Raw genomic sequence first — 15,805 nt, 5'->3', positions numbered from 1 at the left:
GCCTCTTGCCTCCTTCATTTCAGAGCAGCCCTCTGTTTGGCATCTCCCACAGAGGCCTGGTTCGTGTACTCACAGGCCAACTCCCAGGGGGCCAAGCCGGCATGGCCTCAGGGGGTCCCATGGCCTGTGGGGGAGGATCTCGCACAGATAACACCTAAGGGGTCGCTGGCCTCCACACATCAGCACGTGGCGTGTCGAGGCCCAGACTGCTGAGCTGGTAGAACGAGACCCTTTTTCCCGAGACACTAACAGCTGCTGCCTGTCACCCCCCCTTCACCGTGCAAAGCCGAGTCGCTCTGTGTCCAACATGCAAAGGACGGGCCCTGGCTTCCCTAGTGCTCGTAGGTCACCTGCAGGATGATGTCATAGAGGCGGATCAGATCCTGGGGCCGCGGGGAGCGCTTGCTGTCGTCTTCTGGCTGCTGCTGCAGCAGTGCCTTCTGAAGACCTTTAGCCATGTTCTCGTTCCGCTTGATGGCCGTTGACAGCTTGATGTAAGTCAGGTAGCTGGAATGTACCACACGTCAGCTCAGGTTATGCTCAGAGAAGCTGGCGTTCTGAGAAGAGCACCGGACCACAAGTTGGGACTGACCTAGGGGAAGGGCGTGGGGGCGAGGGCGTGTCACACAGTAGGGCCATTTGGCCTGGGCCTCAAGCTCAAGGGGCCCACGATTCTGGCTGCTATTCAGTGGCAAATCTGTGGCGAGCCACTATGAGACCTTACGATGAAATCTGATTTTAGCTTGAATTATATCCCGTTTCTTTCTTAAAGAGTCACAAAGCTACTAACTTCAGGAGCCACTGTTAGTCCTTGAGATGATCCATGGACGGCAAGCTCGTCCCTGGAGCAAGGATTAATGACGTGCTGGCCCACACTACGAGGACACTGAGCTTGCACGACAGCTGCTCCTACTCATCCGATGACCTTCTCTTCTCAGAAAATACTAAGGGACAACTTCTCTGGATGGTTATGTGTACTGAACACACGTACACACTGGAGACTATGCCTGCTTATTGTAACTGGACCGCCTGGAAAACCTCTTTTAATACTTGGGGATATAAATGTGGTAACAATCGAAGACTGTTTAAAATGTATTTAGAGGGGGAAAGTATTTGGGCCTCTAGATCTCTGTCTTACTCTGGCAGAAGACTGGAGGCATCCCTGGGAGAGGACACAGCCTGGGGACAGGCACACAGGCATAGCTGAGGTCAGGATTCCACAAAGAACGCTGGGGATTACGAGACTGTCAAGTCCTAGGTGCTGCCCCCTAGCCTTCCCCTACTCGGCTTGTCGGATAAGAGCTGCTGGTACATTCTGGGGATCTGACCCACCCAAGAAAACACCCTCCGAGATTTTGGAGTCAGGGTCCCGGATGAAAAGGCAGAACCAGAACGTCTGTAGCGAAGCCCAAGCTGATGAGCCCCACGCACAAGTGGAGTTCCCACCAGACGAGGTACATTTTTTAACAGATGTCGAACACCACATAAAGAAAACATCTAACAAGACAGAAGAGGCCAAAACCAAGGGGGAAAAACAGCAACTTGGAAGAATCAGACTTGGCAGGAAGAAGAGGGAGGGAAAACTTTCTGGTCATAAGCTTAGAAAGAGACACTAAGCTTATGGGACACCTGGGTGGCTCAGTTGGTTAAGCATCCAACTTGATTTCGGCTCAGGTCATGATCTCATGGTTTGTGGGATCAAGCCCCCATTGGGCTCTGTGCTGACAGCACAGAGGCTGCTTGGGATTCTCTCTCTCTCTGCCCCTCTCCCACTCGTACTCTCTCTCTCTCTCTAAATAAATAAATAAACATTAAAAAAAGAGAAAGAGGGGCGCCTGGGTGGCGCAGTCGGTTAAGCGTCCGACTTCAGCCAGGTCACGATCTCGCGGTCCGTGAGTTCGAGCCCCGCGTTGGGCTCTGGGCTGATGGCTCGGAGCCTGGAGCCTGTTTCCGATTCTGTGTCTCCCTCTCTCTGCCCCTCCCCCGTTCATGCTCTGTCTGTCTCTCTCTGTCCCAAAAAAAAATAAATAAAAAAAAAAACGTTGGAAAAAAAAAAAGAGAAAGAGACACTATTTAAAAAAATCAATATTCAAACAATACACACAAACTCTTAGAAATTAAAATGGTATGAGAAATGAGGAAGCTTGTAAGGAAGCCAGCTGGGAGGGACCAAAGGAAGAGCGCGGGCCATCGTGGGAAGGGGTAGGAAACACCTAAATCCAACATACTCGTGTCATTTAGAGACGTAGAGGTAAATACCAAGAGACTTTGTTTAAAGAATGATAAGGGGCAATCCCTATCAAAATAACACGAGCATTCTTCACAGAGCTAGAACAATCAATCCTAAAATTCTAATGGAACCAAAAAAGACCCTGAACAGCCAAAGCAATCTTGAAAAAGAAAACCAAAGCTGGAGGCATCACAATCTTGGACTTTAAGACATATTACAAAGCTGTAATCATCAAGACAGTATGGTACTGGCACAAAAACAGACACTCAGAACAATGGAACAGAACAGAAAACTCAGAAATGGACCTGCAAACATATGGCCAAGAAATCTATGAAAAAGCAGGAAAGAATATCCAATGGAATAAAGACAGTCTCTTCAGCAAATGGTGCTGGGAAAACTGGACAGCGACATGCAGAAGAATGAACCTGGACCACTTTCTTACACCACACACAAAAATAAATTCAAAATGGATAAAAGACCTAAACCAAGACAGGAAGCCATCAAAATCCTAGAGGAGAAAGCAGGCAAAAACCTCTTTGACCTCAGCTGCAGCAACTTCTTACTCAACATGCTCCAGAGGCAAGGGAAACAAAAGCAAAAATGAACTATTGAGTTCTCCATCAAAATAAAAAGCTTCTGCACAGCGAAGGAAACAATCAGCAAAACTAAAAGGCAAACAGCGGAATGGGAGAAGATATCTACAAACGACATATCAGATAAAGGGTTAGTATCCGAGATCTATAAAGAACTTATCAAACTTAACACCCAAAAACCAAATAATCCAGTGAAGAAACGGGCAAAAGACATGAATAGACACTTCTCCAAAGACATCCAGATGGCCGACACATGAAAAAATGCTCCACATCACACATCATCTGGGAAATACAAATCAAAACCACAAAGGAGGGGCGCCTGGGTGGCTCAGTCGGTTAAGCATCCAACTCCAGCTCAGGTCATGATCTCGCGGTCCGTGAGTTTGAGCCCCACGTCGGGCTCTGTGCTGACCGCTCAGAGACTGGACCCTGTTTCGGATTCTGTGTCTCCCTCTCTCTCTGACCCTCCCCCATTCATGCTCTGTCTCTGTCTCAAAAATAAATAAACGTTAAAAAAAAAAACAACAAAAAAAAAAACCCCACAATGGATACCACCTCACTCACACCTGTCAGAATGGCTAGCATTAACAACTCAGGCAACAGATGTTGGCAAGGATGTGAAGAAGATCTCTCTTGCACTACTGGTGGGAATGCAAACTGGGGCAGCCACTCTGGAAAACAATATGGAGGTTCTCCAAAAAATTAAAAATAGAACTACCCTATGACCCAGCAATTGCTGTACTATGTATTTATCCACAGGATACAGGTGTGATGATGTTTCGAAAGGGCGCATGCACCCCAATGTTTCTAGCAGTGCTAATGACAATAGCCAAAGTATGGAAAGAGCTCAAATGTCCAACGATGGATGACCGGATAAAGAAGACGGGGCATACATGTACAATGGAGTATTACTCGGCAATCAAAAAGAATGAAATCTTGCCATCTGGAACTACGTGGATGGAACTTGAGGGTATTATGTTAAATGAAATTAGAAAAAGAGAAATATACGACTTCACTCATATGAGGACTTTAAGATACAAAACAGATGAACATAAGGGAAGGAAAGCAAAAATAATATAAAAACAAGGAGGGGGACAAAACAAAAGACTCTTAAATATAGAGAACAGGGCTGCTGGAGGGGTTGTGGGAGGGGGGATGGGCTAAATGGGGCATTAAGGAATTCATTCACAAAATCACTGTTGCATTATATGCTAACTAACTTGGATGTAAATAAAAAAAAAAAAGGACAAGTGGCTGCTTCTGAGAAATGGGAAAGATCATGAGATGATTTTCCTAAAGCTTTTCAAAAAAATGAGATTCTCAAAACAAAGTATTATTCAGAGTGGTAAAGGAATTTAGATACATCTTTACAGAGTTTTATGAAAATACAACAGCTAATTGATTCCTGCTGTCAATTTACCCCAAAGCTGGCTTCTAGAGCCTAATTTAAATTCAGAGTCCTGGTACCAGCTAGTTAAAAAAAAAAAAAAATTTTTTTAAATGTTTGTTTATTTTTGAGAGAGAGAGAGACAGAGTGCGAGTGGGGAAGGGCAGAGAGAGAGAGAGAGAGAGAGAGAGAGCGAGCGCGAGAGACAGACAGAATCCGAAGCAGGCTCCAGGTTTTGAGCTGTGAGCACAGAGCCTGACACGGGCTCAAACCCACGATCCGCAAGATCATGACCTGAGCCGAAGCTGGACACTTAACTGACTTAGTCACATAGGCACCCCATCCACGGTCCAGGTACCAGCTAGATGTGCAAATGGGAGAAGGGATTCAAAGGCATGGAGGCATCACAATTTGAAGGTTTTCTGAGTCCTGTTGAAGCTCAGGGTCTTTTCAAGGATAGGAAGTTGGATCAACTCCTGACTCCCGACTCTCTGTGGCTGTTAACTACAAACACGCTCCCTAACCTCCTGGGCCTTGGCTTTCTCACCGAACTGCTGCGATACAGGACATCAAAGAGACGTTCTTGTTCGATACCCCTCCGAGTCATCTGGCACTCAATTGGACATTCACATAATATTGAATTCTCTAATGTAGACAGAGGGTGTTTGCACAGTTTTGTTCTCAAAAAAAAAGGGAGGGGTTAGGGGAATGGCTGAAAATAGAGCCAAGTTCACTAAAAAAGTTACGAGCCACAACTAAGTAATGAAGATTTCAAGGTCACATGGGGTAGAGAATCTGAGAAGTGCAGTGTTCCCAGGTCACTTTACTTCTCCTCATGAAGTTCCAAAAAGGTCACTCTTCCTTCCATCCTTCTTCTGTGAAAGAAAATGAGCCATACCTTAAAAAAAAATTAACCTGACAAAGTGATTTAAAGACGTATTATGAAAGAGCAAAGGGACAGGAAGAGTCCAGCTACGTCTGAGGAAAAACCTGGCGGGGGACCTGCTCCACCAGACACCAAGGCTTACTACAAAGTCACAGGAAATCAAGTACTGGTGTGAGTACAGAAAACCAATCAGCAGAGCAGAAGAGGGTCCAAAAAAGAGCACGTGAGGAGAAAACGGGATGCAGGCCTGACCGAGTGGCACTGTAGGTTAGTGGGGGAAGGATTGCATAGTCAATAAATTGTAATGGAATAGCCTATCATCCTAACGGAAAAAAGGTGAAGCAGATCCTTATGCTGCACTCAAAATAAACTCAATATAGAGTTAAACTTAAGTTGAAATTGAACTTAAATGTAAAAGGGATGATGGAAAACATTCAGAACACGGAGGAGGGTAACTTTAGGAGTCTGGCACGAGGAGGAGAGTGGTTACCTGTAGAAGAGAGGGAGGAATAACCAGGCTGGGGCCACAGGGAGCTTTGGAGTTACTAGCTGTATTCTCGTTCTTAACATACGACACTTAAAATTACACGGGTCACAGAATAACATACAAATGCAGTATATATACTCTTTTCCTTTTTCTTTTTTTCCTAAGTAGGCTTCACACTCAGCGCAGAGCCCAGTGCGAGGCTTGAACTCACAATCCTGAGATCAAGACCTGAGCTGAGATCAAGGGTTGCACACTTAATCAACTGAACCACCCAGGCGTCCCGGTATATACACTCTTATGATAAAACGTGCATACGTTTGTTAGTGTTATTTACTATATAATATTAAAATACACATAAACGTTATATATACTCTTTCATTCCAATGATATATTTTACTACATTGTGAAAAAGTAAAAAAAATGACAGCCCTTACCTGTGCAGGTACTGAAGATTAGATACCTTCCCCGACTCCCCCTCGAGGGTGTAATCTCTCTGTTTCTGCGGAAAGCAATACAGGTAAAGGTAAAACAGCCGACCCTGTCCTTGGCTCTGACCCCTCATTCCATGGTGTGGTCCCCAAAGTGCCCTGGAGCACAGGCACAAGCTCTAGTAAATTAGGGATCTTTAAATATCAAAGATCTCCTGGGCATATTCTAGAACAGCAGGGCCACTCGGTTGTCACCAGCACCTGAAAACTGGACTTACGTAAGAGAATTCAGAGTTACGGCCAGTCATGCTTCCTGTCCACCGCTCCCAGTGTCCAGACCCAAAGCATGAACAACAGACAGTCCACAGCCCGTGGTTCCATTTTAGGGTCTGCACCTCGGATGAGCGTTCTGAGATCCAAACTCTGGCCTATCAGCTCAGCCTTTTGTGGTTGGCTGAACAATGGCTCCTACAGATGTGAACATCCTAACTCCAGGACTTGTGAAGGTGTTACCTCACATGGTAAGAGATGTGAAGAAGTTAAGGGTGTCTTAGTCAGCCTGGATTATCCAGGTGGGCCCAGTGTAATTACAGGCTCCTTCTGAGAGGGAGCCAGGAGGGCCGGTGACAGAGACAAGGTATTGGGACTGAAGCAGAGGTCAGAGAGGAGTGAAGGGGCCAAGCTGCTGGCTTTGAGCATGGAGGAAGGGGCCACAACGCAAGAAATGTAGGTGGTCTCTAGAAGTTGAAAAACGCCTTCTCTGGAATGCTGAGAATGGATTCCTCCCCTAGAACTTCCAAAGGGATGCAGCCCTACGAACCAGTCTTACACTAAAGGCCATCTGAAGGTGGGAGAGAATTAGATGTGTGTTTTTCAAAACCACTAAGCTTGTGGTAATGTTACAGCAGCCACAGGAAACTAAGACACCTTGGTATCACCATATTTACCACACGCTGTGAGGGGTCCCTGCAACTCCTGTGGGTTCAAGGTGAATGATGGAGGGCGGGGCTCTGTATATACCTATTAAGTGGATGAAGAGAAGTATAAAATACAAAGGTGGCTTAATGATAAAGGAAACAGGTCCACAGCCTAACAAATATTTATTAATGTTTTTTACTCAAAGCACCACGGCAGACGCTAAAATATAAAGTTGCTTTTAATATGCTTATAATCTTGAAAAAACGTATTTAACAAAGTAAACATGAAACAATACATAAGATGTTAAAAGGTAATTCTGGGCAAAATACCAAACAAAAATTACAGCCACAAGTGCTAGATATTTAGAACACGGGGAGACCTTTATAGGCCAGGACGGTGCAGGCGGGCTTCCCAGAAATGGTGAGCTCTGAGCTGGACACTGAACACCAGGGCGGGGTTTGGACGGGTGAAGAGGAAGAGGAGGGACAAGCCAGGTGTGAGCAGGGAAAGGAGAAAAGGGTAGGAATGCACGGAGGCGGGAAAGGCCTACTAACAAGATGGTGAATACAGCAGCTTGAGGCACAGGACCCAGAGGGGAGCAGCAAAGTACAATCTGGAAATGGGAAGGCCCAGAATCCAGCTCACGGAGTTGGAACTGCACTTGCTAGACCAGTGAGCTCTCAAGCAGGGTGCACACAACCCAACGAATGTGGTATAAGAAGAAAATGAGAACTTCTACTTATGTTTACCTCATTTCTATTAAATAATACATTATATATTTACAAATAAGCGTATCAGAGGTACATGCTCCATTTTACTTACTGGGTGCACTATTACAAAAGTTTGGAGACCACTGCTCTAGAACTGGGAGTATCATTGGGTTTTTCAGTGAGACAGTGACATGGGATCAAGAAAGATCCCACTTTTTGCTACCAGCAGGAAAGACCTGGAGAACTGAACCCAGACCAAGATGGTAAAGAACAGTCAGACCTCTGTGGCAGTCTAAGACAAAAGGCTAATCAGAAACGGGGTCGGGGTGGGGGTGGGGGAGGGGTGGACAAGTGGAGACAGAAGTCACAAAGAGAGTTAGCAGGGATGCTGGTGATATGAAGAGATAAAAATGGTTCCAAGGTTTTCAGCCCAGATGCCCGAAAGAATCACAGTGATATTAAAAAAGGGGGCACTGGAGAATTAATTACCTGGAGCTATGAACTTGAGACCAAAGGCTTAATATGAACCCATTAAGAGGAAGAGGATGGAGAGAAAAATCTCTCAATCTGATGGAGTTCACAGGCATCTGTTTGTTAGCAGACCACCATAGCTAAAAATACCATGGCTAAGAGTCCCTGCACTCAGACCACTGGACCCCCTGCCCCACTCCCACACTGAGAATGAGACACACAGACTGAGAAGGACCTCAGCCCCAAGCAAGAGCCTGGGGCCCAGATGATAGTCCTACCTGATCCGGCTTGAGCTCTTCTCGAACGGCCTGGATAGCGTCCCGACACTCACTGAGCATGGATTCAAACAGACGCTCCTTGGTTTCTTCACTCTCAGCCTACACAAAGACGGAATGAAGTAAAAGATTTTCTTCTGAGTAAGCCACAGTACTCTAATGGGAGGAGGGCATAACAGTGCCTTGGTTCCCATTACACATTGAACACACACATCCAAAACACCCTAAATCACAGACCATTTCAATTGTCACTCTTCTCCACCATGTAAGATTTTTCTTACAGTCTTTCTCATTATTTGTATGGAAATGGAATTTTATATATATTCACATATAAATATAAAGCGAACATACTGAGAAAGAATCTGCATAACTGATCTGAAACTGTCAAACGATAGATGCTTGAAATTTTTTCCTATCATAAAACTTTCTACCACTTTCCTCCCACACTCCTACCTCTGCTCAGGACCTGCGTCTGACATCCTTGAAGCACAGCACACCCCACACTGAATCACAGCATGCCAGAACAAATGGTCTGAAACTCTACTGTGCGCCAGCAGAATTGCCCTTACAAATGTAACCCCAAGACTCACTGATTCTGGATTTCTATTAGGTCCAAGCAAGTGAGTAATAGGGCCAACCAATACCCAATTAAAAATATATTTCTCTTAAGTATCATACGAAGCTCCCTTCACCACAGAAATCTTGTACCCTGATATTCCCTGTGGCTATGCTGAGGCTGACAAGCACTCCACGACAGTCTCTGTACAAGTTCAAGGGTGTGGTTACCCCTCTGCCAGCCAGCAGGGATAAGGGAAGAGTGATTCATGAACTGAGTACCTGCCAAACCACATTACCATTGTAAAGAATCTGATCGAGCAGGTAGGAATGGATGAGAGGCAGAAAGGAGATGGACCCACTGTGACTTTAAAACATCAACACTCCATTATTGTATTTGACTTTCCACACATACATCCAATCTAATCTCTTGACATTCAACTGACCTTTAAGCCCAAAAGAAAAAACCCAGTACTGCCCACTCCTTGAAGAGGCTGGTAGGGGCTTATAGAAAAACCTTTTCTTCTCTTGAGAACTCTTATGTTTTTCCTGGTTTCCCGTGGAAAAAAAAAAACAAAAACAAAAAACGTCCTTATGAATTACCCAATATAAATCAAACATACTTTTCTACTTATATTGACTTTCCTGTTGATCACTAACTTAGGAAAAAATCAAGGGCACATTCTATAAACCTATAAAGGCAAACATGGCCACCATTAATTTGCTGAAACCTGAAGAGCACTGTCCAAGAGAGCTTTCTGTGAGGGGGCACCTGGCTGGCTCAGTCAGTAGAGCACATGACTCTCAATCTCGGGGCTGTGAGTTCGAGCCCCATGTTGGGTGTAGCGATTATTTATTTTATTTTTTAAGTTTTTATTTATTATTTGTTTTAATCTTTATTTTTGAGAGAGAGAGACACACACAGAATCCAAAGCAGGCTCCAGGCTCTGAGCTGTCAGCACACAGCCCGACACGGGGCTTGAACCACAAACTGTGAGATCGTGACCTGAGCCGAAGTCAGACACTTAACCGACTGAGCCACCCAGGCGCCCCAATAAAACACTCTTAAGCAGCACCTCAAGTTAGCAAGATCCTCTGCAATAACTGAATCAAACCTCCTGGCCAAAGGTTTTGAAGTGTGAACCTGTGGGCTAGGGTGGCCACGTAACAGTTAACAACTGGAGTAAGACCTGTAGACACACTTGCCACCGACCACGACCATACACGAACCCCCAGCCACACTGTTAGCAGGCAGGGTGAGCCTGTGCGTCCAGCACCGTGTCGGGGGAGGGTTTTGCCTTTTCGGGCAAAGGGTATATGAAGTTAAGAGAAGAGCAAGCCTTGTTTCGCCAGCTACCTAGGAGCGGTCTGCCTTCCTGTAGAGAGAGCGTGGCTCAAGTAACTGAAACAATGCGAAACGCTCAGCCTCTTTACTGCCGTGGGTCACCCCGTTCCCTCTGAGTAAGGACACCTCGGCACCAAGGTGCTGAACACAAGCAAACTTTCCCACTGCTCCCACGAAAGCCTCCGTTCCAGCAGGAGTTTTACAGAAGCCTTAAACCACATTGCAGGAAAAAGCCCACGGCAAGGGAGGGCCCGCGGTCACACAGCACAGTGACTCAGAGATCGCTAATCTCTGCAGCAGAGCTTCTCAGGGTTCGCCCCGCACTGGGCAAGAGGTCTGCAAACAGAAAGGCTGAAACGTACTTTGCTACTTTCACCCGTATTTATAAGCCTATCTGGGAGGCTAATAGCCCTGAAAGACAATGGGACAAGATCCGCCCTCCGTGGAGAGGCAAGATTCCTCAGGATCTGCATGCAGACCCCTCACGTCTGCCACAGAACCAACAAGAACGTGCTCCTGTACTCAAGTGGCAACCTCCCTGCCTAAGAATCTGTGGTAGGCCTGCACCTTTTCCAGGTGTGCCTATGAGACAGAGAAACCTTAAGCCCAGAAGTAATGTGTTACTCGGACCTAATAAACTAAAAAATTCTAATCAGTTTTTATAGAACTTGGGACACCCCAGGATGTGTTTTTCGACAGCCTCAAGACATGTCTCAGGGCCATGTACGCGTGCAGAGGAAAAGCAGCTGCTGTGTGTCCTGGGGTAGAGACCAGACCCCCTGCTATTCAAAAGGGCTTCCAGACTGTTTTCACTGGTCTACAAAGACTGCTGGAAGGTGGCGGTGTGACTAAGAGACTGACAAGACGAGTCTGACCACATTCTGCACTGCACCTGCAGGAGAACCAAGGGGATGGGACCAAGCCTTCCCCAGGCCACTAGGGGCCAGGAAACAACACATGGACATCTGCTAAAGGAGAAGAACACAAACCTCCCTTAAGGAACAGATTTAAAAAAAAAAAAAAAAAAAAAAAGAGAGAGAGAGAAGGGGACAAATGGTCTCCCTTCCACTCATACTTTAAAATATTAACCATGACCCGAGGATAAGACTCATCAAACCTGCCATCCTCCCCAAAAGAGCTGCCTGACAACATTTTCACAATGCAACCACCAGTGACAATTCAGGTATGATTAAGTATTAACAAAACAAAACAGAAACAAATTATAAAGTAAGGCAATTATTTAGCACACAAAGACTTAAAGTCTGGCTCAGGAGACCAAGAATGTTGCAACTGGATTTTGGCAGTGGATTTATTCTCTGCTCCAGTCTTTTTGGTCTAACACTCTATCTCCCTGAATTATTTCTTCCTTCCAGGCTTTTCAGTAAACCGCTGTTCTAATATTTAAATGGCATAAAAGCTCTACAAGCAAACATCACTGGGCCTACCCAATTCTTGCATTCCAGTTCCTAGAGAGGGGCAACAGCAGTACTAGTTAAGAAACACTCAAGACGTGCCTGGCCGGCTCAGTGGGTGGAGCACACAACTCTTGATCTCAGGGTTGTGGGTTCAAGCCCCAAGATGGGTGTGGAGATTACTTACGATCTTCAAGGGAAAAAACAAAAGAAAAGCAGCACTAAAGCACTGAAACCAGGAGTCCGCATCTCCAAGGCACAGCTCTTGGCTCCCAGGGCAAAGAACAACTCCACATAACGAGAACGGGCAAGGTGGACAGGGCCTGTGTGATATCCAGCCAAATAATCTGGCAGGGGCACAAAGGGGGAAGTGGTTCTTCTTGGGATCAACCTCAAATGGCCAAAGGGTATTTTCCATAGTTAATAACCCATGTCTGATTCAATTCAATAGACATGTAATCAGCTACAGTGCACGACCTGACATCTAAGGATTTAACTAAACTTTATTTCATACTGTACCTGAATTATTTTATTTACCCGCTAGATTTGGTATATGTGTGACATACGACATTAGGCACTGAACTGTTTCTAATGTTAAAACCTTACCAGGATTCTCTGGGATTGACACACTTTTGTTCGATCAAGATCTTTTACATCTACCACATTATTTGAAGATCTCTGATATTCAGAAGTGACCCTAATGCCCTACTGTAAGATCCTTAATACCCAGAGATAACTGTATTCACTGCAATCAGAACATCAACTAGGCACTTGACAGGAGCTAACAAACACTACACATCCTACAAACACTAAAAGGATAAGGGAACATTATAAACTTAATGTCAATAAATTCAACACTGTACATGAAATTAATATATCCTTTTTTTTTTAATTTTTTTTTAACGTTTTATTTATTTTTGAGACAGAGAGAGACAGAGCATGAACAGGGGAGGGTCAGCGAGAGGGAGACACAGAATCTGAAACAGGCTCCAGGCTCCGAGCTGTCAGCACAGAGCCCAACGCGGGGCTTGAACTCACTGACCACGAGATCATGACCTGAGCCGAAGTCGGCCGCTTAACCGACTGAGCCACCCAGGCGCCCCTATATCCTTTTTAAAAATAAGATTCATCCAAAGGACACAAGATGAAACAAAATCTGAGTGCTTTATCTAATAAAAGAATTATATTTGTTGGGGCGCCTGGGTGGCTCAGTCGGTTGAGTGACCGACTTTGGCTCAGGTCATCATCTCACAGGTCGTGAGTTTGAGCCCCACGTCGGGCTCTGTGCTGACAGCTCAGACCCTGGAGCCTGCTTCAGATTCTGGGTCTCCCTCTCTCTCTGCCCCTCCCCTGCTTGTGCTCTGTCTCTACCTCAGAAATAAATTAACATTAAAAAAAAAAAAAAAGAATTATATTTGTTTAAAACAAGCAAAAAACAGGGGTGCCTGGGTAGCTCAGTTGGTTAAGTGTCTGACTGCGGCTCAGGTCATGATCTCGTGGTTTGTGAATTCGAGCCCCGTATCCGGCTCTGTGGTGACAGCCTGGAGCCTGCTTTGGATTCTGTGTCTCCCTCTCTCTCTCTCTCTGCCCCTCCCCTGCTTGTGCTCTTTCTCTCAAAAACAAACATTAAAAAAAATTATTTTTATGGCACAAAAACACTCAGATCAATGGAACAATATAGAGAACCCAGAAATGGACCCACAAACGTATGGCCAACTGATCTTTGACAAAGCAGGAAAGAATATCCAATGGAATAAAGACAGTCTCTTCAGCAAGTGGTGCTGGGAAAACTGAACAACAACATGCAGAAAAATGAACCTGGACCACTTTCTTACACAATACACAAAAATAAACTCAAAGTGGATGAAAGACCTAAACGTTAAGACAGAAAGTCATCAAAATCCTAGAGGAGTGGGGCGCCTGGGTGGCGCAGTCGGTTAAGCGTCCGACTTCAGCCAGGTCACGATCTCGCGGTCCGTGAGTTCGAGCCCCGCGTCAGGCTCTGGGCCGATGGCTCGGAGCCTGGAGCCTGTTTCCGATTCTGTGTCTCCCTCTCTCTCTGCCCCTCCCCCGTTCATGCTCTGTCTCTCTCTGTCCCAAAAATAAATAAAAAAAAAAAAACGTTGAAAAAAAAAATCCTAGAGGAGAAAGCAGGCAAAAGCCTCTTTGATCTCAGCCACAGCAACTTCTTATTCAGTATGTCTCTGGAGGCCAGGGAAACCAAAGCAAAGATGAACTACTGGGACCTCATCAAAATAAAAAGCTTCTGCAGAGCGAAGGAAACAATCAGCAAAACTAAAAGGCAACTGACAGAATGGGTAAAGACATTTGCAAACGACCTATCAGATAAAGAGTTAGAATTTTAAGATTTATAAAGAACTTATCAAACTCAACACCCAAAAACCAAGTAATCCAGTGAAGAAATGGACAGAAGACATAAATAGACACTTCTCTAAAGAAGACATCTATATGGCCAACCAATACATGAAAAAATGCTCAACATCACTCATCATTCAGGAAACGCAAATCAAAACCACGAGATACCACCTCACCTGTCAGAATGGCTAACATCAACAACTCAGGCCAACAACAGAGGATGTGGAGAAAGAGGATTTCTTGTACTGCTGGTGGGAATGCAAGCTGGTGCGGCCATTCTGAAATGGAGGGTTCCTCAAAAAACTAAAAATAGAACTACCTTACGACCCAGCAACTGCACTACCGGGTATCTATCCAAAGGATACAGGTGTGCCGTTTCGAAGGGACACATGCACCCCAATGTTTGTAGCAGCACTATCAACAATAGCCAAAGTATGGAAAGAGCCCAAATGTCCATCAATGGATGAATGGATAAAGAAAATATGGTGTCGGGGCGCCTGGGTGGCTCAGTCGGTTGAGTGTAGGACTTCGGCTCAGGTCATGATCTCACAGCTTGTCAGTTCGAGCCCCGCGTCAGGCTCTGGGCTAACAGCTCAGAGCCTGGAGCCTGCTTCAGATTCTGTACCTCCCTCTCTCTCTGCCCCTAACCCACTCACATTCTGTCTCTGTCTCTCTCAAAAATAAATAAACATTAAAAAAAAAAAAAAAAAAAAAAGGATGTGGTGTGTACACACACACACAGACACACACACAATGGAATATTACTTGGCAAACAAGAAGAATGAAATCTTGCCATTGGCAACTACGTGGATGAAACTAGAGGCTATTATGCTAAGCGAAATTAGAGAAAGACAAACATGACTTCACTCCTATGAGGACTTTAAGAGACAAAACAGATGAACATAAGGGAAGGGAAACAAAAATAATATAAAAACAGGGAGGGGGACAAAACACAAGAGACTCTTAAACACAGAGAACAAACAGAGGGTTGCTGGAGGGGTTGTGGGGGGACGATGGGCTAAATGGGGCATTAAGGAATTTGTCCCTGAGATCATTGTTGCACCATGTGCTAACTTGGATGTATGTCACGAAAAAACAGATTACAGAAGAAAAATTTTTTTTAAACAAGCAAAAACAAATTTTAAAAACCTTCCCACAAGTATCAACTCATTATGTTGTACACCTGGAAGTATGTGTTTTATGTCAATTACATCCCATCCCAAAAAAGAAAACAAGAAACAAAAACTTCCTACAAAGAAAACTCCAGGCCCAGTATTTTCACTAGTGAATTATAACAAGTATTTGAGAAAGAAAAATACTGATATGACATAAACTCTTTCAGAAACAAGGAAGGAAAATCTCCAAACTTGTTTTATGAAGTTGTGTGTAACCCTGATACCAAATTCTGAAAAAAGACATTATAAGCCACTATTCCTCATTAAAATAGGTGCAAAATTCTTCAATACTACCAACGGAAATCCAGCAGTCTGTAAAAAGTACAGTAATGTATCACAGCCAAGTGGGGTTACCTCAGATATACACGATTGGTTTAACACTGAAAATTAACCAATGAAATTCACTATCTTTTTTTTTTTTTTTAATTTTTTTTTCAACGTTTTTTTATTTATTTTTGGGACAGAGAGAGACAGAGCATGAACGGGGGAGGGGCAGAGAGAGAGGGAGACACAGAATCGGAAACAGGCTCCAGGCTCCGAGCCATCGGCCCAGAGCC

At 44.8% G+C, this 15,805-nt stretch overlaps 1 protein-coding gene across 1 annotated transcript in view; it reads right to left on the bottom strand.

Annotated features, from left to right (window-relative positions):
• Window positions 1-15,805, bottom strand: part of SRP68 (signal recognition particle 68) — a 39,496-nt gene that overhangs the window by 5,187 nt on the left and 18,504 nt on the right. Inside the window, exons 9-11 of the mRNA XM_058704195.1 lie at window positions 8,389-8,487; window positions 6,018-6,082; window positions 351-507 (exon numbers count right to left, since the gene is read on the bottom strand). Of these exons, the coding sequence (XP_058560178.1) occupies window positions 351-507; window positions 6,018-6,082; window positions 8,389-8,487 (321 nt within the window). The remainder of the gene's footprint in view (window positions 1-350; window positions 508-6,017; window positions 6,083-8,388; window positions 8,488-15,805) is intronic.

The sequence above is a fragment of the Neofelis nebulosa genome, chromosome 16 (genome assembly GCF_028018385.1).
Source record: "Neofelis nebulosa isolate mNeoNeb1 chromosome 16, mNeoNeb1.pri, whole genome shotgun sequence".
Classification (NCBI taxonomy): Eukaryota; Metazoa; Chordata; class Mammalia; order Carnivora; family Felidae; genus Neofelis; species Neofelis nebulosa.
Note: the sequence above shows the minus strand (reverse complement) of the source record. Positions and strands in the feature narration are given on the sequence as shown.